The sequence below is a fragment of the Aplidium turbinatum genome, chromosome 9, assembly GCF_918807975.1.
Source record: "Aplidium turbinatum chromosome 9, kaAplTurb1.1, whole genome shotgun sequence".
NCBI lineage: Eukaryota > Metazoa > Chordata > Ascidiacea > Aplousobranchia > Polyclinidae > Aplidium > Aplidium turbinatum.
Window position 1 is genome coordinate 21,626,669 of NC_137480.1, and position 21,426 is coordinate 21,648,094.

The 21,426-nt window shown below is 35.8% G+C and overlaps 2 protein-coding genes across 3 annotated transcripts; both read right to left on the reverse strand.

The window, feature by feature from the left end:
- Positions 1–31: 31 nt before the first annotated feature.
- On the reverse strand, positions 32–11,245 carry LOC145776787 (oncoprotein-induced transcript 3 protein-like). The gene is made up of 14 exons (XM_082588013.1): positions 11,171–11,245; positions 9,573–9,710; positions 7,780–7,923; positions 6,294–6,408; positions 5,863–5,954; positions 5,236–5,290; positions 4,504–4,599; positions 3,689–3,870; positions 3,061–3,207; positions 2,444–2,608; positions 1,687–1,796; positions 1,471–1,570; positions 1,147–1,254; positions 32–456 (listed from the first exon to the last, which is right to left on the reverse strand). Exons 1-14 carry the CDS (start codon positions 11,243–11,245, stop codon positions 376–378), a joined length of 1,608 nt encoding a protein of 535 aa, XP_082444139.1. The 3' UTR covers positions 32–375.
- A 2,175-nt stretch (positions 11,246–13,420) lies between these two features.
- LOC145777245 (cytochrome P450 4F2-like) lies at positions 13,421–20,605 on the reverse strand. 2 transcript variants are annotated; one of them, XM_082588576.1, is made up of 11 exons: positions 20,297–20,605; positions 18,877–19,021; positions 18,505–18,637; positions 17,800–17,958; positions 17,284–17,443; positions 16,509–16,634; positions 15,676–15,763; positions 15,138–15,240; positions 14,784–14,994; positions 14,308–14,390; positions 13,421–13,820 (listed from the first exon to the last, which is right to left on the reverse strand). In XM_082588576.1, the coding sequence occupies exons 1-11, from the start codon at positions 20,534–20,536 to the stop codon at positions 13,649–13,651; spliced, it is 1,620 nt and encodes a 539-aa protein (XP_082444702.1). In that variant the 5' UTR covers positions 20,537–20,605; the 3' UTR covers positions 13,421–13,648. The 2 variants fall into 2 exon arrangements, with proteins under 2 accessions (XP_082444702.1, XP_082444703.1); XM_082588577.1 differs by lacking the exons at positions 13,421–13,820; positions 14,308–14,390 and adding an exon at positions 14,466–14,572.
- Positions 20,606–21,426: the final 821 nt, after the last annotated feature.

Sequence of the window (21,426 nt, forward strand, 5' to 3'; positions counted from 1 at the left end):
AAAGACATCAATGGGTTTTTGCATTCTACATTTGTTCCACATTTGAAAGAAATTAGAAAATTCTGAGCCGATGAATGCATTTACTAAACAAATATAAGCAAAAATTGCGCTTGCAGGGAAAATTTGACCCTGATTGCGCATCTTTGGGTTAATGTGGAGACCAATCACAGAATATTTCAATATCCCTTGGAGTGAGGTCCACGCAATATTTGCGGATGGTAGCTGTCAAACTAAAGGTGAAACTGGTCACCGAACATAGGGCTAAGAAAATATATGGTTTTCAAGTCTTCGACATAAACGAGAGTGTAGGCTATAAGGTGGTCACTGACCAGACCATCTTTGTTTAAACATTCTTTCATCTTGCAATGTTGCAGTTCACTCCAAAATTTGTTCATTTGACTCTACAATGATAGGACCCAGAAAAGTAGATATTCGTTTTATTCTTTCCGCGGTTTTCTGAATAACAAAAGCGAGATAAAGGAATAGCAACATGAACAATCAGAAACTCAGTTTGAAAGCTACTGGAAAGTTCGAAAAAATGAAAAAAAAAATCACATTGAATCATGTGCAGCTAGCAGCTTGGTACGATAACTGTTTGATTAATAAATTTAAAAGCAAATTTAATGGTAGGTCTGAGTTAAAAACAAAAAAGCATGAAGCCTTTCCTGTCAGGCGTTATAATATATCAAACAATAGTATGTTAGTGACTTATCACTACGCATTGATCAGTTTATCTCATCGACTATTATAACTTCGACTTTTTATTCTTATGTCTAATGTTGCGTTGTGCTGTTGGTGAATAATTTTGTCCTGACATGGGTGCAGTACTGCGCCAAAAACGTTTACTTTATTACTTTATTTTTGTATGTCCTAATATGATAACATTATTAGCGATAATCTGTAATTACTAAAATAGTAACATAATCAATCAGAAGTTACCACATCCTCTGATTTACCATTGACACTAGAAGGCTATGTAGCTTCTTTTTAGTGACCAATGTGTCAATATCAATGTAATTATAGGAGTAAAAACTTGCATAGAAAAGCGTCGTGTACCAAAGTAAAGTTTTGTGCAGAACAACTACAGTAGGCACTGCCTGCATTAAAAATACTGCTGTAAATTCTCAAGACGCTCATGCAACTTACAATACTGGTGTCTGTTTTTTGAACCGAATTAGTTTCACATTCGTGTGGACATCGTTGGAAGCTTTCGTTGGTAACAATGCACACTATTAGTTCACAATGAACGTAAATCTGAAAGCCAAAATTTTATACTGCATTGCATTTAAAAGCCATTAAAGTTACGTAAAAACTACTTAATCTATGTAGATTTAAGGTAAGCTATTTCTGTTGTCCTTTTATGTGAGAGAGAACTTAATTACAGTATATATATCAAAAGCAAAAATGTGATTTTAAATTGCACTATTAATAATTTTTAATTTTTTTTCAGCATTGAATCGTCATACTTACTGTACTGAAATAATTAAGAAATTGAGAAGCAAGTACGCTGAATCGCGACACCTTTAAAGTGTCTCGTGGCTCAATCTCAAATGTAGGATCGAGAATGCAACTGTAAAAATAACGTTTCCGAAATTAAATGCAATAAGTACAACTATAAGTTACTGTAAAATGTCAAACTTTAAACTTGTTTGCACAACGAGCGTACTGATAGAAGATAATATTTACCCGTTTTCTATAAGTTTGTATTTTTCTCTGCTTTCAACATTCACAGTAGATGTCGCTATGCAGCTGATTGGATGGAGTTCAAGATTATGACCAGCTGCAGTCAAGCGAACCTTTGGGAATTTAATTAAAAACATTAAAGGAGCAAGAAATTGTTGTAAAGCAATTACACGTTTTACGTTACCGTTATCCACTTGAAAAAATAACTTTCTCCGGAAAAAACTTGTGGAAACTGAACCAGTCTTTTGCTTGTATTGCGGCTATTAGGAAAGATTCAGTAGCACAAAGCTAAAATACAGTATTCACGTCATATTGTTATTATTAACGTCGTTATGTTGTCATTATTTTGTATTGTGATGTTATTATGATGCTATTCTGCTGTTTTGGTATCTATCGCGAAATATGCCTAATTTATTGTTAATTAGCTACAGAGCTAGTGGGATTAAACTAGACTAGAGCGACACTTGAGTGAAACGTGGCTACAAAACAAAACCAAACCGAATAGAGTTTATATTGCGGTGCATGCAGAAGGATTAGAATAAACTTTCACTTTTCAAGAGGATATTTTGGCTTGGAACTCAGTAAAGGAATGGATTCAGAGTAATAATGTTGCTTACTCTGTTGCACCTCTATAAGCTACGGTTAGGCTGCACAGTCTGCCTTGTGAAGGGCTGAGAGCAACGCATATCTGCTATGGACTTAGCGCTATAAAAACACATTGTTGTTAGGCCTATTAAGCTAACTTATAAAATGTTCACACCTCAAAATTAAATCTGTTTGATCTTTCAATACGCACTGGAAAATCTTCAAGGTAGAAAGGACATTCATAGCTATCATCTTTATAAAGAAGAAATACATGTGGAAATACCGAATCACTTTCAACTGTAACTTGATTTGGCCAGTTGTCTTCCAACAGAAGACGTTGCTGAAAATGTAAAACAATGTTATTGTTAATGCATTGTCCTCCTCTATGTTATGGCTTGCAGTAGATTACTGCACAAGATATAATGAATTTTAGAGAAAAATATTTTTGATCACTTGCTCATGAGTTGTCAGTTATACTGACCGCCCGAGCTGACAGTGAATTTCGATAAACATTAAAGCATTGATAAGGCATAAGGTTTGTAGGTTTACGTAGTGAGCACAGGAATTGATTGTAGTGTAACACATAAGCCTAGATTAACTGCAACATTATCAGTGTAAATAATTAACAACCATGCCATATTAAACACTAAGAAAAGACATGCAAACGCAACAAAATGTAGTCTTTCAGACTCATTTAACTAAAATGCAATCAAAGTATTTGATAACAGCATAAACTCTAGGATTTACGGAATTGCTTAGATTTTAGAGTAGCCTAATGTACGATTAACGTACAGCGTTTGACTGCGGATAACGACATTCCAATACCGCCATCTCGGTAATCTTCGAAACCTGTTGTGGCCTTGATATCGAAGTTTTCGGAGACAACTTATTGATGACGTGTATAGTACTGCGGAAGGATACATGGCCCTCAGGGAGATGCTGCGACAAACATGGAAATCAGCATTCACTTTGAAAAATTATAACTGTTGCGTTTGGTTCATTCACAACCGCATCTACTGTATGTTACGTCTGAAGATGAAAATGTTATAGTTCTCATTCTATAGTTCTCATAATTTGAAGCTTGCTTAACCTATTTTAAAATGTTTACAATCGTTGTGGCAAAAGCAGGGGCTCTATCCACTATTAGAATTCGGGGGGGGGGGGGGAGGGAGAGAAGAGTGATTTTTGGACAGTAAACTAAAATCGTCATAGTCATTTCAACAACAACTTTCAACTCGTCTTAGTCATTCCAACCACTCCAATGAGTGGGAAGTGATAACCCTCCTCACCCCCTTGGATAGAGCTCATGGGCAAAAGTATCAAAGCTTATAGCCAAACTGTTTTACACAACGTGCAATTAGTCAAATGCTTTTGTTGCAATTTGACGGTCTCACGTTAGTCTGCCCAACTACATAAACACCTGTTTTTGAATCCCACATGAATTAAGGGTAATATGTATTAAAAGAAGAGTTCTATTTCGAGTAGGTCGGCAATTTCCATTGTTGAGAATCACAGAAGAATCTTTCATAAGTGGGAAGATAGCTAAAGGACAAGCTGCCCGCATCATTCCAGCTTTGCAGTCCAAACTACACATTGCATCGCCTGTAAAATTTTCGGTAGCAATACTTTTGTAGCAAATTTCTAAAATTTATGCAAATGCAGTATAATATTGTTTATTGGCCTTAATCATTGCAAACATGATTTGTTTGCGTTTTTTTTACTATGCAAATTTACACTGCAAAGGAACAATGAATTAGCTTCATTTCAAATTAAATTTTCTTAACGTTACTGGAACATGTATATATTCCATATTTTGGACCAGAACGCCCGGCGCCTGCCAATATGTTTGTAAGCTCAGAAGCATCGTTTTCTTGAAAGCTTGCTGAGAAACGGCTGCAATAAATTCCACAAAACGTAAAATTGAACTCCAAAAAAATTTAGTTTCATTTATGGAACATCACCATGAATTACTCCTGAGTCTACAATTAACAACAGTTTGCAATGCTTAAAAAAACTTTCAAGCACAAATTTGTTCATTTTTCACATTTGCAGTAATGGTTTTAGTTATATATATGATGCATACATCCTTTTCATTAGACGTGTTATGAAGTGGTTATATTACAGTATATTTTCTTCAATTTACTTTAAACGTAACTCAAGTTGACTCCGTCATATGATAGCGTACCAACAGTCAACAAATCTACACTTTCAACTGAAACTTATTATTTTACCTACCTGGAGTCTGGGCACTTTCGATTATCGCTGTTTTATTTTCTACGTTAGTGGCTGAAACATAGCTAACCACTTCAACAGGTAGATGGTTATTGTTTTCTATAATAATAAAAAGACTATTAGACTATTTAGATTAATGAACTTCCTCCTTTAGATAAACAATTAAAAATCAATTGATAAAGTTTCCTGCATTTGCCAAAATTCTAAATCCCAGCACATCTACAGCCGAACAAAATAAAATGACTGTATCAAGTAAAATATTAGTGACTGTTTGAAAACAAGCCATGAAATTCACATTCATTCCAATTTGTACGTTCATTGCTCTTTGCAATGGAATAATTTTATTCCTTGTAAAAGCGAATGAATACTGAGTTGAAATCAAATATTCAAAAACGTTTATAACTTGGAACCCGACATTGACTGAAAGCAACATTTCATACATAAACACCTTTACGGTGATCTGCAACATCTCACTGACACTATCAGAATTCGGAGATTACAGGAAAAATCACAGATTTAAAAGTCAACAAGAAATTGGTAATATTCTTCTTGGAGAACCAAATTATGGCATTAGGAAAAGGAATCGACAAGCAAGAACCTTTCTTCATAAATTACAGTAGACATTGGAGTAGAAAAACATGAATTGTCAAAGTTGATGAGCAACAGGGATGTTTGGAGAAACTATGTTGATAGCTTCCAGTTCGTCCGAATGGATGATGATATTTTGAAACTTACCAAGCATTAGAAAACTGTTGTTGTGTGATTGAGTATTTGAGACAATGAAGTCAATCTAAAAGATTAAATAGTATTAATGAGATTGGCTCGAAAACCTCACTAGTTTAAAAACTGGAATTTTTTAGAAATTGACAAGATGTTTTTGGTAATACCACGTCAATATAATATGCCATAGCGATCTTATCACATTGTATCATTTTAATTTATGCCTGTATCGTGTCTGAAATAAAATAGTTTGCTATCATGACTCCCGGTCATGACTACAATGATATATCAACACCCCGATAAGCAGAATGGATGAGAAAACTTTACAAAGATTTAGAATGCACAAACAGTTGTTTCGCTTTCAAAAAGTTAGTTTTAAAGGCGATAGCAATGAGCTAACACAAAGCAAATTAATGCATTCTTGCTCAGAAGTTTCTCAGACTCTCTTGGATACGAATTGCAAACTTATGTCAAAAATCACACTAATACAAAAATAAGCTTACGTGATTTTGATTAACTTTTCTAAAAAATGGTTTCTAAAGCTCTAATCTTCTTTTATCTAGGTTCCTACAATATTCAATTATTTTTTTGTCGCTCACTTCAATATTAGAAAAGTAAAACAAATGAGTCACTTTATCATACTTCATCGTCCCATGTCGTTTCAGAAATTGCGTTTCCTCCGGCATCTATAAGAGTTCCCAAGTTTTCCGGAGTGTTCCAAGTGTAGGATGATGCTACGAAACAATCAATGAATATTAATACGCAAACAAATATATTTGTGATCGAACTAATAACAATAATAAATAATTTCATACATTATTCTGAGCGAAGAAAATTATGCATCATTTACATCTCGTATAAGTTAATTATTTATGATCATCTATGGAGCCTATGTTCTTCTGAAAGGGGTAATCTGGTGTCTGTTCAAAAGATACAACTATAGCCTTGCAACTAGACCAGTAGCATATACTTTAACATCAGGTTTTTGCATTGTTACATAGCAGTGATTTAGCACCACTCAATAAACAAACGTTACAGTTGAACATAGGTTGTGTATCTTGCACGTAACTTGCCTTTAACTTCAGATTTAGTGTCATCAGAAGCAAACGTTTCTGCCTGACAAATAAAGGCTTCTCTCCGTTTGCAAACAATATCGTACCATTTAGCCGAATTATTTGATCCAAAAACCTGTTTGTACAAAATGATCTCTTTGTTTTTATTTTGCTTAAAAAATTGATGTTTTAACCACATTAGCATACTCTGAAAAATCTTGTTGCATTAATGCTTTAAATGATGTTAAAAGAAATAGCATCGATTGGGACATTTGAAACATATATGGTTGTCGTAATGCTTTCCTAAGGGAGCTGCAATTTTTGCACTTAATTTGTATCATCTAGCTAGGCTATTTCATGTCATGTAATATACTTGCCAACATATCGACGGTTTATCACGCAAGCTGTTTTGTGAAATTTTGCTCAGAATAACTAAATTATTTATATCATCGACCAAATTGATTAATAAATAAAGTGCTGTCTTAGAAATTATGTTCAGAGATGATAACATACCGACGTTGGTATAGACGCTTTAAAGTAGAGACATTCCATCAACGTCTATTGCTTGAATTATTTATTTAATTTTAGTCGAAGTGTTGTTCCTTGATATTACATTCCTAACTGATTCAAAGAGAAACTTAATTTGTTTCCATTATCCACTACTGTAGAACGTTTGAAATTATTCGGAAAAATATTGTCCGAAAACATGTTTTCGACATTTAGAAAGGATGAGCGATTGTGTCTTTGGTAAAGAACTTAAGGTTACCATTGTGAAAAACACAAAAAAGGATTTACTTGAATTTCGATTCAAAATTAGCCTACGCCATGGGTTTTTGTCAAAATCAATAAAATTCCTCAATTTTGACAAATTTGCAAAACTCATAAAAATCTTCTATATTTTGAAAACACCCAGCAAAGCTCAAAAAGCTCATCACAATAACAAAAAGTCTAATTTCCTGGTTAACCTACTTGCTTCTAAACCAGTGTGGTTCTGAATCTTTTTAGTCAAAGACTTTGCATTTTTAACCGTGCCGATATTAGAAACGTTATAATCTTTATTAAGATTATTCTTAGATGTACAGCTTTCAGAGCTTGAATTTCAGCCTGGTTTTAACATCAATGCCTATTCATGGACTCAGTAAAAATTGTATCTGATTCCTTGGGATTTTGTATACATTGGGTTAGGAACTTGTAACCAACGCCCTAAACAGTGAGAAAAAATAAATTCTATGTGGTTGACCAAATTATGAAAAACATTTGCTTTTTTTCGGATAGGAAATGAACTAATGTCCAACCCCCTAGATCCAGTGCTGAATACAATACGTAATTTTTATTTGTTAAAGTTAACGCTAACAAAATGTATAATTTTGATTAATTTTATCATTCCTGGAAATTGAAACAAACACTTCCACAGTAAATTTAATGACATTTGTAACGAACTGGTTGTATCAAGAATTGTTATATTCTTTTATATTGCTTATTACAACCGCGCTAAAGTAGTTTTTACCCAAATAGCCATTTTATTGCAGTCTTGTGGGCTCCTGCTTTCAGTTAAGCTTACTGAATTCAAATCTGATTCTTCAGTTTGCCATGGCGGGGGAAACAGCATTTTCGAAGGCTGTTCAAGCCACCTTACATAACTTTCTTCGTCCTGTCAACAAAGTAGTATAAGTTGATAAGTTATTAGCCTATTTTGCAAAACTTGTATTGGCATAACAATGACAGAATAGCTATTCCTGGACCGACAAAACGCTTTCCACCCAATGCCGGATTATCCATGAAGCTGAACAAGCTGTAGCTTTAGCTTCACGAAAGTTAAGCCCATTATACCTAACTGTCTTATAGAGGAGTTGAACTGAATAATAAAACTTGAATCCATCACCAAACATGTGGGCATTCACGTAGGCAAATATTGTTCTAATAACTTAGGCTACTAGATATTTAGTCCAAATAAGTTTGATACGGTTCTCGCATTGCGAGCCAAAGCTGTCCTTACAAGGTTTAACGCTCATATCATAAGCCTACGAATGATTTAACCTTTAGGTGTAATTTGAAAACAGTGTAATATGTCAAGTGCTAAAATGGTCTGCTTTTTGTTTTTGTTTGTCGTATCCAGGCTTACATGTGGTGGTTAAAGATTTAAATTAAGTGGACGGGAAGGCAAGGAAGCTAATCTTCTCTACCACCTTCAGGCAGTGCCGGTCTTTGGGGTGTGCAAGCCGTGCAATTGCACACTGCACAGGGCCCGCAAATTAGGGGGCCCTCAATTTACTCAGAAAATGCAGTAATTTTGTCATTTCCAATGTAAAAATTCAACAAGTGAATTCAACAAAGGAATTAGCAACAAGAAAACAAAAAGACTCAATGGGTGCAACCTATTTTGTCCCCTAAACATTTCGTACCCTGAAAATATCGAGAAAAAACAACAGAGCCGAAGTCGCTGATCGGAGTTGCCGCAAACATTTCAAAATTTCTCTCGATCTTTTCAGGGGACGAAATAGGTTGCATCCAGACAACATAGAGACATAGCTTCAATGCCAAAGAAAGCATGATCTTATCCTTTTGCTATGCACCGGACAGCACCACTTTACAGTAATATTCATACCCAAATTTTTGGTAAACATGCTCTCAGAATGCCCCAAATTCAAACTAATTTTTCAAAATTTTCTGGGGGAGTTCCCCCAGACCCCCGCCATTGGGTGTCGCCTTCGGTGATCACGCCATCAGGCTTCGCCCGCTGACCGTCAAACCACCCCCCTCCCCTTTCAAAATACTTAGCTACGCTGCTGAATTGGATCATTGTCATTTGGGCCCGCAAAGCATATTACACACAGGGTCCGAAATACCCTAAGACCGGCACTGCTTCAGGCATGCCTTTAAGTGTCCTGCCAAAGACAAAGCCGCATGCTCTTGAGCGGTGTCGAACAGGCGCCCTTTCAATTGTCGTTCTAGGGCTCTCACCACTCCGCTATGCGGCCGACGAAAGTGGTCTTATAAGCTAGTACTGTATGTTGACAAAAGTTAAAACGAAATAAAGCTTTCACCATGCTAAAGGCAAAATGCATGCAAACCTGGTTCAACTCCCGGCTTCAGCTGGTTGTTGAAAACGCCGCTCACCTCTACCCAGGGTGTAATAAATTTGGTGGGTGTAGTTGCTGAAGTAAAGGTGGCAGAAAGAAAGGAACTGGCCACCCTATACTCTCCTTAGTGCCGAAATCTTAGTATAATGAGAACCTTATCTTCTCATACCCAACACTTGAATCAAGTATGGGACTTTTACATCTTTGCAACATTACTTACTTGACCACTGAGTTCGATCCAAAACCTCTTTGGTGATAAGTTTTTTTTCACGACAAACTGAGCCAGTCCGGCAGCTACTGCGGAGTCTTTTGGTGCAGCTAATGTGGCGTTGATGCTTCTACATGTCTCAATTGCTTGCTGAAAACATAAAGCTTGTCTTTTTCACAGATTCAAAAACAATGTTAGTGATGGTTTACGAGCAGTTGGTTGATTACGCGCCCGGCTCAAGATCACGTGGCGTAAGCTCGACCCTCTGGGCTGCAAGCTTGAGCAAAGCATTTTCAGGACTGCTCTCCATTCAGCGGCACCTAGTAAATGGAATAATTCCCCAGCAAAAACACTTGAACAATCGGAAAACTTCGCTCTGCCAATCTCGGTAACCGGCCCTGCGTCAAGAGCCTCTACAAGTATGCAAAACTATACCAGGAATAACCAATTAAGGTTTTGTCAGTCCCAGGATAAAGATTCAAAACCAACCAACCAACCAACCAACCAACCAACCAACCAACCAACCAACCAACCAACCAACCAACCAACCAACCAATTATTGTTAATTAAGAAAACCGCTCACGGTCGATTTTAACAAGATTGTTTTGTCCTGGTGGTTGAAGATTTCGATGAAGTGTATAAAAAGAAAATGAAGCTAATCTTCGTCTTTATATTTAAACATGTCATTACGTGTCCTGTGAAATAACTATCCACATTCCACATGCTTTTGAGCGGTGCCGAATCGGCGCATTTTGAGCGTCATACCAGGGCTCTCACCACTCGCCAATGCAACGGACACTGCTCTAGATACATCGGACCTACTGATTTTCTATGTGAAATCATCGCATTTTCATAAACTTGACCAATAAGAAAGTTTTAAAAGATATCGATAAGGTCTAAAATGCAATCAAAATAATAAAGATCGAATGCAAGTCTAGCTTATAAAAGAACAACCAACAGCAATGTCAAAGAACATAAATATAAAAATGAACTAAAAGCGTTTCCTACATAACTTATAATAGACACTGTCATTAGCGAACTGCTGGGTTTTGCAACGAAGAAGTGGAGCAATCGACACAATTTGACATTTTTTGATAAAAATTAATACTTTTATATCTTATATCCCGTGCAAGTTGTTGCAAAATTTTAGAAAAGTGAGGGAAGGACATGGCCCAATGTCTCCCTCCTTGCGTATGTTACTGTACACTGGTACACTGTGGTCGCATTGGTAGCCTAACTGATCCAGAATGACAAGAGACCATGTCACATTTTTACCTGAAATGTATAGCGCTCTTCAAAAAATTTGTAGCAATTGGATTGTTCAGTGTGTTCTCTGTCTCCAGGCAATTTCCGGGAGAGTGGTTTCACGCGATAATATCCCCCTGGGCAGTTACTTTTGTTATGTCCCTTTGTGGAGGTGGCGCTAATTCTTTCAGTAATTGTGAAGCAACAAAGCAACATCAAATTGAAAGAAACTACTTGTGAAGCAAAAAGTTGTTTCCGGTGTTGAGGCCACAAATCCATTACGTCTTACAGTTAAATATATCAAAACTCAACCACTCAGTTGCAGCGAACTCTAAAGGCAAAATCAGTATTTCTTACAGACTTACAGTAAGCAAAGGTTTGAGAAAAAAAGTTTGTTGGCTGGAAATAGCATCTTTAAAATGCTTTTCAAGTTCACCCATTCTATCGTTTGGTTGCAAACACAACAATTTGTAAACGCCTAAGGTGCCCAGTTTGTGATTTTGTAGGCTACGTTTTTTGCCAGGATATGAGCTCACCTAAAAGTTTAATTAGTCTTTAGGCATATCAAACAATTAGGACGCAAACTACATTAAGGAAATATTTACATTTTTATCTTTACCTAATCATCGTTTTTAACTATAGCCTACTTTGAATGAATATGAAAACGAAGCGGTTTTCTCACCGGGTTATTTTAACTTCTGTCAAACAGTTTCTACAGTTTATAGACAGCAATACCGTTTTTCAGTTGATGATCTGTAAGTTTCCTCGTACACTGGCACGCACTTGAAAGGGCGTCAGTTCGACACTGATCAAGGACAGGCGACTGTATCTTTGGAAAGACACTTAAAGACGTGCTTGAAAAGCAACACAAAGATTGGCTACCTTGCGCTCCCATCTACTTAATGTATAGTTTTCAACTACTTGATATGACAAAAAAGTCTCTCCTCTAAACTTTTCTTTCAGTTAAAAAATACATAAGAACTTATTTTAAAGCAAATATGGCTGCTTCTCGCCAAAAATCCTTGACAACCTGTTTCTCCCTTATTGAAATTCTCAGAAAGTTCTTATTTAAATGAATTCTATTTTTCAAGAACATACTTCGATTCGCGACATGCAACAAAAAGACATACAACAAGATTTTCAGAAGAGTAACAACTATACTCGCTTTAGTTCGCTGTGCTTGGCTTCTTTGCTTACCATTCGACAGTCCTTTTCTAGTGTGGTAGAATTTATTGCATAAAAGCTTATGCGGTACTTTAGGCTACGTAGTTTGCAAAAGTACTTTTAAATGATTTAACAGCCGGTTCTTATGCCTCTGATATACCAAATACACGATATGCGCAAACCAGTGGAAGCCGGTTGAATCTTGCCACAACTTGTTTCTTTTCTGTTTCTCGGCAGCCGATTTGTAGCAAGAATCGCAGCTGCTCGCTGTACTAGCGAGTGCTCAGCCTTGTGCTGATAGCCGGGAAGAACGCCCCTCTCTTCACTTGTTTCTTTTCTGTTACTTTCTTTCTTGTCTTCCACATTAAATTACGATTTTATCTATTCCCATTTGTAAAAACATAGCCATCACGATATTTTGTTTAATAATTAATAGTTTGTTCTGAAATTAGATAAAAGTCTTCAATAAAGGAAGAGGCTTACAATAAAAGAAAGATCAAGTTTCAGAAGCCGCACCGCTTTGTTACGTTATTTCACTTGTAAAATGTCTTTGCGTCTTGGAAAAAGAGTTTGCTGGTTTATTAGCTCTCAAACAGGCTGGTAGGTTAAGTTTGCAAGTTGGTCGCTCAACTAAAGCCAAAAAGTTAGTCATTTAACTGAAATAAATTTAAATAAAAAGGTATTCAATGTAGCTTACTACAGAAAAAAGTTTCGCTCAGGCTGTGGATACCAACCACAGCAAGCAGCTTTTCAAACTTTCAGAATTTCCATGTGTATATGAGAAACATTTTGGCTTGGAAGTGGACAAGTACCTGCAGGTTGTCACCACAATGCAATAAAATAACTGACAAAATTTTTAATTAAATTCGCCTTCACTGTAAGCGCAGATGGTCTTTTTGCAGTTCTATTCATTCACACAGAACACAACTCTGCGAAAGCGCGGACTTGCTCGTGAGTGTCTTCTTCACGCTATCGCTCCTGACGTAAATCGACGCGGTTTCTGATTGGTTAATTTTTGAGATAGGACACTATACAAAACCTTTTGTAAATGTGCGACTGGGCTTGCGTCAGTAGTTGAAAGTCGTCACTATAAAATATGCAAAACTGCCAGCGTTAAACTTCGAAAAACACTTCTCAATATCAGCATAAAGATTCCAATGATTGATTAACTTATCATTTGATGAGCTGTTTGTCTTACAAAAGCAACATTTTCTTTCTAAAAAGCTTTTTCACATCATTATACATTTTAAAGTGTGCAGTTGTTGAGACATTTAGCTCAAGTTTCGCAACAAACGCAATTATTTACATCATTAAAAAAGCGTCGCCAGAGAAAAACTGAAAATAAACCTTTCAATGAGAAAAGAAATTGATCTGTTACATTGGTTGGTTTAAGTGATTAAAAAGGAAAACTTTGCTAGCGTGTACTAAACTGAGAAGAATGACGCTTAAAACTTGATATTTCGTTCTATTCCATAGCATTTAAATGACAACAAGTTGTGAAGAACAGAGCGTTCTTCTTGGCTATCAACACAAGGCTGAGCAGCTACAAATCAAATGCATTCAATTTTTTTTTTTTAATTTTAGAAATAAATTGAACTGAAATGGGAAAGTTTGTTGCTGATTGTTTTGTCACTTTAAGAACTGATTGAAATCGTGGTACAGAGTCAAATAAAAAAACTTCACTCCACTTCTTTAAACCTCACAATAATCCCAATGTTGCTTTTCAAAATAACTCGAGGAATAGGAAGAGGTTCTGGAGTATTCTCATCGAGATAGAATTCAAAACGTCGCAGCAATTGCGATAGCACAACCTTCATTTCATTCATAGCAAAGTTCTGTCCAATGCAGTTTCTGTAAAACAGGAGCTTCATGTAGACAGTGGCAGAAAATATTTTAAATTGCTTTTTATTACATAACTAAGAGGTAAATCAAAAAGTGGAAGTACTGATATAGAAACAGTCTTTGCATGTTTGATTTAATGTGAGGTCAGTATAGGTGACTGAACAAACTAAACGAGGTTCACAAAAATTTAAACATTTATTCCCAAAAGACTTTGGTGTGTGAAAAAGAAAACACACAAATAGGGACATAAAAACCACTGTCGTATCGATCAGGAATATAACCTACAAAATTGTCTTGGGAAGACATCGTAAAGCGTGACATTGTAGCTCTGAACATGGACTCTGTCAACCCAACGAACAGCTAGGTGTGGTGAAAAAAACTTTCCTATCTACAGACAGACAAGCCACACCCTCGACGTGAGGAATAATTTATGGCTTGTATCATCAAAATAGGTTGATGATGAATCCTACAAATCAGATCTTGTTACGGTTCATACCTGGATCCAGCGGAAAATGGAATGTAAGCATGGGGCGATCGCTTTGCAACGTTTTCAGGTGTAAATCGTTCCGGGTCAAACACCTGAAAGCAAGAAATGCTTTTTGTGTTGACGAAAACATAGTGGTTAAGATTTTTTGCTCTTAAAAACTTGCCAATCTCGGTTTCATTTACTGCTAGAAAGAGATATTTTATCTTACATAGAAGCGTTTTTATTCATGTTCAGTAACCCCATCAGCATGCTGTGCCTTTGGTCCAGTTTTACTCTAAAAAGGTAAAATATTTTCAGTTACAGATGACGTTTGGAGTTATTGTGTGTCATCTTTGTATAAAAACATTGTCCATTTAAATATCATTGAATAGTACTAAATTAAAACCTTAATTTTTTTACGGTTAAACTTGTAGTTACTTTTTGTGGTCACGCGTAGGCCTAGTCTACGAGTTAAGTTTAGCACAAATTAAACAAAGACATCTTACCAGTGGATCTTCCCAGATATTGCCATTTCTGTGTTGACAAAAAACATTTACAGTGACGGTAGTGCCAGAAGGCACCACTTTCTCAGGGGTTTTGCTGTGAGACAGTTGAAGTGAGTCTTCTAACTTCCGGCTTATTGATGGCACAGGAGGATATAAGCGCATGCTTTCTTTGATGAACATTGTCAGATACGTTAACTTTGGAAGATCATCCCTTTAAAAACAACACAGTTCCGTATCTGCCCATTAGTTTATTGCAAAAAATCTTTTTTAAACATCCTGAACTTAAAGTTCAAGAAAAACCATCTAGACCACTTAGAAAAAAGATGTTGGCCTATTAATGTAAACTGTGATTACCACTCCACATTTTTCTTATCCCCGGCTACAGACAACACTTCTTTTCTGCATTCCTTTTGTAGGTCAGGATATTTAGAAAAGTTATATACAATCCATGTTAAACCTGAAAGAAAACAAACAAGCAATTTTTTAAAAAATGGTATTTTTCTAGTTTTTAAATTTATGAAATTATGTTATTTCATCTGTCGGTGATTTGGTCAACCACTGCAGAATTGTTTTATTATGAAGAAAGAAAATCAAACGCTTTACTTACTAAAAGAAATCCTTTTGTACAGTTTATCATGGGACGTAGGCTAATAAACCAATGTTATAAAAGATCTAATTAACGAAAATGTACCACAATTGTGAAAATGAATAAAAGTTTTCATAAGTCAGCCCACTTTACACAAAATACCTTGCAAATATCAATTTAAACACAAAACAAGGCTTTCCACCTTAAAGGGGTTAATACTGTTCAATAGGCTTTTCACCGCTAAGTAAAATTCAGGCTAATTTAAAATAACGTTTTTGTAACTTTGGAGATTGTTTTTATGCTCACCACTAGCAGTGGTGTCATGTCCCTCAAACAGGAAAGTGTCCACTTCATCACGGATTTCAAGATCAGTCAAACCTTTACCATCTTCATCCTGTGAGATGTAGTGCTATGTGTACTTTAAAATGGTAAGACATAGTGAATATACTAATATTTATCAAAACTGACATCTCAAACTGTGTTAAAAATCAAGTCTTGCATCATTCATTACTATTCTACAGACTTCCAAAAGCGCAGTATCCCAAAGTGTTCTTGGTTGGCTGATTGATTTATTTTATTGAAAATTAGATAAAAATGTCATTCGTTGTCTGCCAGGAGCACTTTACTGGAGAAGGCGACCGCTTAGACAGAGATCTTCAAACTTTTCTTTCCTGATGATGGGACCGAGAAATTTGAGTTGTCTTTGAGTTATGTCGTTCAATAGTTTCTTATCTTGGTGTAACTGGTTTAAAACTTCTGCGTTTGTGACAAACTTATATTTGTGATAAATAAGTAGAGTATAAAAAAATTTGTGATTTAGTTAATACTTTAAATTTTCTTAATGATAAAAAAAAGCTTGATTTAAAATATACAGACTAATGTAACGTAGGAAATGATCAGTGAAGTCTTCAGTGACTTGCCGTGTTGCAAACATAAATCCTATTGGATAATTTTATCAGGAATAACGGTGCAATCATCCACTGGAACCTTATTAAATTGGTTATAAATTTTAAATACTTTTTATAAGCTAATAATATGCAATATGTTATCATCAATATCAGTACTATTTTGATTGTCCGTTTATCTACATAGGCACAAGAAATATTTGTACTAAAGCAAGCCTAGTTCCAGGTACAGACCCTAGTTTGGATTAAAATGTCTAAGAAATCCAATAATTCATTGTCTCTCGATTTGAAGTCAAACGACTCTTCTTCTTCCTTCAAAACTTTCTTTTCACTTGTTTCCCGCCGTCTTTGTTGTATAAGCTGAAAGTTAATAGATCAGTTAAAATGTCTGAAGAAATCGTTGAATTATTGCAAGAACTCGATCACGGTTAAGATTATCCTTTGTTGCTCTTTGAATAAGAACCAGATTTTTTTAAGTAAGGACCAGTAACATCTAACGTAAACACCAATGGTTCGATTCTTAGCATTTGCTCAGTGAATAAGCGCCGACTCAAGATTAAGCGGTGCTGGTTCGGCTCTCTGTGTGTGCGCTTGAGCAACACATTTCAAGGACTACTCTCCATTCAGCGGTATACCTAGTGGATGAATAATTCCACGGCAACAACACTTCAACAATCGGAAACTTTACTCTGTCAATCTCGGTAACCGGGCCTGCGTCAGTGGTTCAAAGCCTCTACAAGTATGCGAAACTGCCAAGAATATCCTATCAAAAGCTTTGTAAGTTCAAAGATAAAGATTCAAAACTAATCAACTACGGTAGCTTGTGCAACTCATTCTTTGAGCTAGTAGTCAACGGATAAATTTAAAGACCACAACACTTTTAACAATAAGTGGGAACCAAATGTAGTGGGTCGTGGTGACTGGGCCTGCTCTAATAGTGCAAAGCTTTTACCTACATAAAAAAAATGCTTTTTAACTATGAGCATCAACATTGCAATGAATCACGGACCTGTTCTGTAAATGAGTGCACGAAATCTGCTGCTTTATTAAATCTTTTTCCATCTTTAGTTCGGTAAAATATCCAATCCAACAAGTAGTATGGTTTTGTAAGACGTTTAACTAAAATAGCTGAGAGTTCAGACACTCCCTCAATGTAAGGATGCTTTGCTCTGTAACATGTTATTTTAAAAATGGGTTAAAGTTTTGTTCAGGAAGAACGATACCAAAGAAAAGAGTCTTCATTTAATTTCTACAAAAACCTGTCGTGATAATTGCAAGTTTGGAGTTTTCCGATCAGAGGTCAGTGAACCACTTTAAGATTTTCAACAAAGACCTTCAAAAACAACCACCAGCGACCAAGGAACCGAAACACAAATTACAAAGCATGTAAATCAAAATTTAAAACATCTACCATCACAAACACCTGAAGCAACCCTCAAAATAGCAAAGAAGTACACCACTTTAGGTTTGTTACGTATGGTTGAAATGTCTGGTGCTAAATTATAGACTACTTATAAAGCCTCACCTAACATTCTGGCAATCAGTCTTTTGAGACATAGCGCATTGCATCATTGTGTCCAGTGTCAGCAGGCTCAACGGCTCGCTTACATCTACTGGGTTTCCAACTTCATTTTTCCACTTTTCAATGAGAACCCGAGTACATTCATTAAATATGTCGATATACCTATTGGCAACATAAATTACTTTTAACATAATAAAAATATAAAACTATTTTTTGTATAACTGCAGCTTGTATTGTCTTCAGTATTCAAAGAATGATAAAGAATGTGGAACAACAAACGGTATTTATTAGATTTTAAAGTTGATAATATCATAATAAATTGCATGCTTGGCCTTGTGTATATTAGGATAATCCATTAATCACGTTATTTAAAAATTTGTATTTTTGAAAAGTTTATTCAACAAGCTAATGAAGTTTAGAGCAAAATAGTTTGTTCGAAAACGTTTCGAGAACTACAGTGTTTTCATCTTCAATAGGATACTATTGGCATTGAAGTACTGTTGGCACTATTTGTCATCAGCACTAAAAATGAAAACAGTTTCGTTTTCGAAATGTTTGCTGAACATGAGTTTAGGTCTATCTACCATTTTAAGATCTTTCTTTTTTGTTAATCTACTTTAGTAGGCTATTTACAAAAAAAAGGTAGTTATAAAATTGAAATTTATACAATTGTTTTGTTTACGAATTTTTAATTGTTTGGAAACTCACGGTCTCAGAATTTTATAGTGAAACGCTGGGGTCAAAAGACGTCTGTTCCTTTGCCATTTCTTTCCCTTTGAGGTTAGAAGTCCATCTCCCAACCAAGGACGCATGAAACGATACCCAAACTCGTTTTTTGGTGCTTCAAAGATAGTTTGTGGAAAACGGTATCAACAACAGCGACTAATTTTATATTCGAAAACCACATACAAAGGTTAAAAATGATTGTTGCAGACTTTTTATTATCAATTTAATCTATTTTGCAGTAGGACCTAACTGTAATATTTTCAACTATAAATTAATTGAAAAATTAGAGCAACAGACAAATTTTTTTTTGTTATTTTGAATTAAATTTAATTTGAAAACATAGAAATTCTTTACCTCCACTTCCAAGCACCGAAATGGTTGTGTCTGGGTGAAAAGTGTACACAAATGAAGTGAGAGGTCCTAGCCATACGTTAAGTGTGCGTGGAAACTTCCAGAGCATACGAGATAAATTAAGGAATCCTTCTCCAGCAAAGCCATACTGTAAGTAAGTAAGTAAGTAAGTAAGTAAGTAAGTAAGTAAGTAAGTAAGTAAGTAAGTAAGTAAGTAAGTAAGTAAGTAAGTAAGTAAGTAAGTAAGTAAGTACGTAAGTAAGCGAGTGAGCGAGTGAGTGAGTGAGTGAGTAAGTGAGAAAGTGAGTGAGTAAGTAAGTAGGCTAAGTGAGCGAATAAGGTGTGAGTGAGTGAATTAGTGAGAGGTCAGTGAACAAGTAAAAGAGTAAAGGAGTGAGTAAGTAAATAAAATAAGAAAGTAAGTGAGTAAACGATCAATGACATCAGAAATCAAAAAGATCAATAAATTTATGGATATTCTGAAAGGTTTCTGTCACTCATCAATGAGCATCTTGAAATGATGCTGGACGAAAAGAATTGCTAATTTTGTATTCATTAAACAGTAAGCACATTGTTGGCTAAACAGCAGCTTCACTGCTTCACGTAAAATTCTCAATTGGTACAGATTACAATTCTTTGATTCGACCCTACCAACGATAGTGGTGCAGATAGTAATCACTGAGCCGCTGAGCCGGTTAGTAAATTTTCCTAAGTTGAACAACGACAGAAGAAACTAGTTGATAGATGAATGCAAAGAGTCGAGTAAATTTGTTGCACTGCTGCAAGCCAAACATTGCAAATTCTCTTTGCTAATCAACAGGCTATAATGTGAAATTAGGCATTTGCGCTGTTGAATTATGATCAACCAAAACCATAATGAAGCTGTTACGTTGATAGGCTCAGCCACCGAATAAAGAAAAACATTAAAACGTTGACTCTGATAAACTGACAGGTAAGCCTAAGCCTATACTTTCTAAAGTTTGTCAACTGAAATTTGCCAAAATACGCCAACTGCTACTGGCTAACCGGCTTGCAATTTAGTTGCAACATTTCTATTAACTCTAATTTTTGTAAAAGAAAGCAGTTTTCATTGTTTTGCTCAAACAAATCAGAGCAGATTAAAGTCAAAACTGCATCACATCTGAATCGTCATCAAACAAAAAATTAACAACCTGTTGGCTACTTTATTCATACAGTTTTTTGATATAATTATTTTCTATGCTATTTGGATTGGATCTCAGTCTTGACAATTCGAAATATTATCTTCGTCATTTGAGATTGTTACGTCACTTATCACATGACATTGCACGGAAAAAGTTTGCGGCTCTACGCTTGATCCATATCGATCAACTTAATAAAAGTATTTTAACAATAGAAATTTAGCAAAGCTGGTTCAATTTATTTTCCATGCATTTTAAATTACCTTTTTTACGTGTCCATAAAACCAATGCTTAGAATCAGTGCCAAATAACCTGTCAAGATTCTTTGCTGACTGATGACTTTTCAATGCAGGAATAAGAACTTTTCCCGTCAACATGCACAGAACAATTGCCACTAGAACGTCTGCTAGCAAGTTTGGAAATAAGTATCCGCTTCCATAACTTATTAGTATGTCAAAGCACCACCAAAGCATACTTCCTACACGAAAACCTGGTCTAAACATGGAAAAATTAGTGCAGCCTCATGGAAGAACTAGGGTAGTTTTGGTAACTTGCACAAGCCATGCCATCAACCCGGGGATAACATCAACCACTCAAACCAATGTATTGCGTCCCTTTGTAACTATTCTCCCACTGTAGATCAAAAGTAGGCCTACTTATTTTTAACTTAAGGTGAGGCATTGCATAAGCAACGAACGTGAAAAGGTAGAAGCCTGTGAAGAGACGGTCTAAGTTAATCATTGATTTTCATAACAAAATGTTCAGAACAAACCCTAACTAATTCTGAACAATTAAAAAGCCGAATATGGAACATCAATGGACGGTGCCATTGTATCACTGCAAGAAAACTGATGGTATACCTCATCAGGGCCGTTGACAGGATTTCTCGGGCCCGGTACCAATTTATTTTCGGGCCCCCTTCGGCCTTCATCGACTATGTTATGAAAATAAAGGTTGTGTACAAACTTTTATTGATGTCGTTTAAGCATGGTCATTTAACAAATCTTGCGCAATCTTAAAATTTCTTGAACCGCAAAACTTACTATCTCTATCTAGCGGTTGCTTTTTTGAACTTTTATTTGTCACATGGCGCTAGAGTATTCTAGGCTCACCAGAAGAGAATTTACAGCAAAGGTGGTGCAGACAGTCAGAAACTTTTCAATTTGATTTGGGAAAGGTGTTTGGGCCTCGATCAAACATTTGCTGATTGCTGCAATCTGAAAAGTGGTTTTGTGCAGTTTTTAGTGCAATGCAATTTTTAGTGCAGAAACAGGGATAGCAATCTTCTTACCTGTGCCATTTCAGTTTGAGTTTAAACATATATTAACCTGTTTATGTTGAAATTCGTGTTTCGGGTAGTATTCATGGTTAGGGAAATCACTATACTAGACTA

Bases quoted from the DNA above. Each gene is read 5' to 3' on its own strand.
- LOC145776787 (XM_082588013.1), bottom strand. From the start codon at position 11,245: ATGGGTGAACTTGAAAAGCATTTTAAAGATGCTATTTCCAGCCAACAA. The intron at 5,291-5,862 runs GTATGATAAAGT...TTAATCTTTTAG, and splicing joins AAACGACATGGGACGATGAA to ATTGACTTCATTGTCTCAAA. The intron at 4,600-5,235 runs GTAAGTTTCAAA...TTATTATTATAG, and splicing joins CAACAGTTTTCTAATGCTTG to AAAACAATAACCATCTACCT.
- LOC145777245 (XM_082588576.1), bottom strand. From the start codon at position 20,536: ATGTTTAGACCAGGTTTTCGTGTAGGAAGTATGCTTTGGTGGTGCTTT. The intron at 15,764-16,508 runs GTCTGTACCTGG...TACATCTCACAG, and splicing joins ACATTTTAATCCAAACTAGG to GATGAAGATGGTAAAGGTTT. The intron at 15,241-15,675 runs GTGAGCATAAAA...GTTTTCTTTCAG, and splicing joins ACATGACACCACTGCTAGTG to GTTTAACATGGATTGTATAT.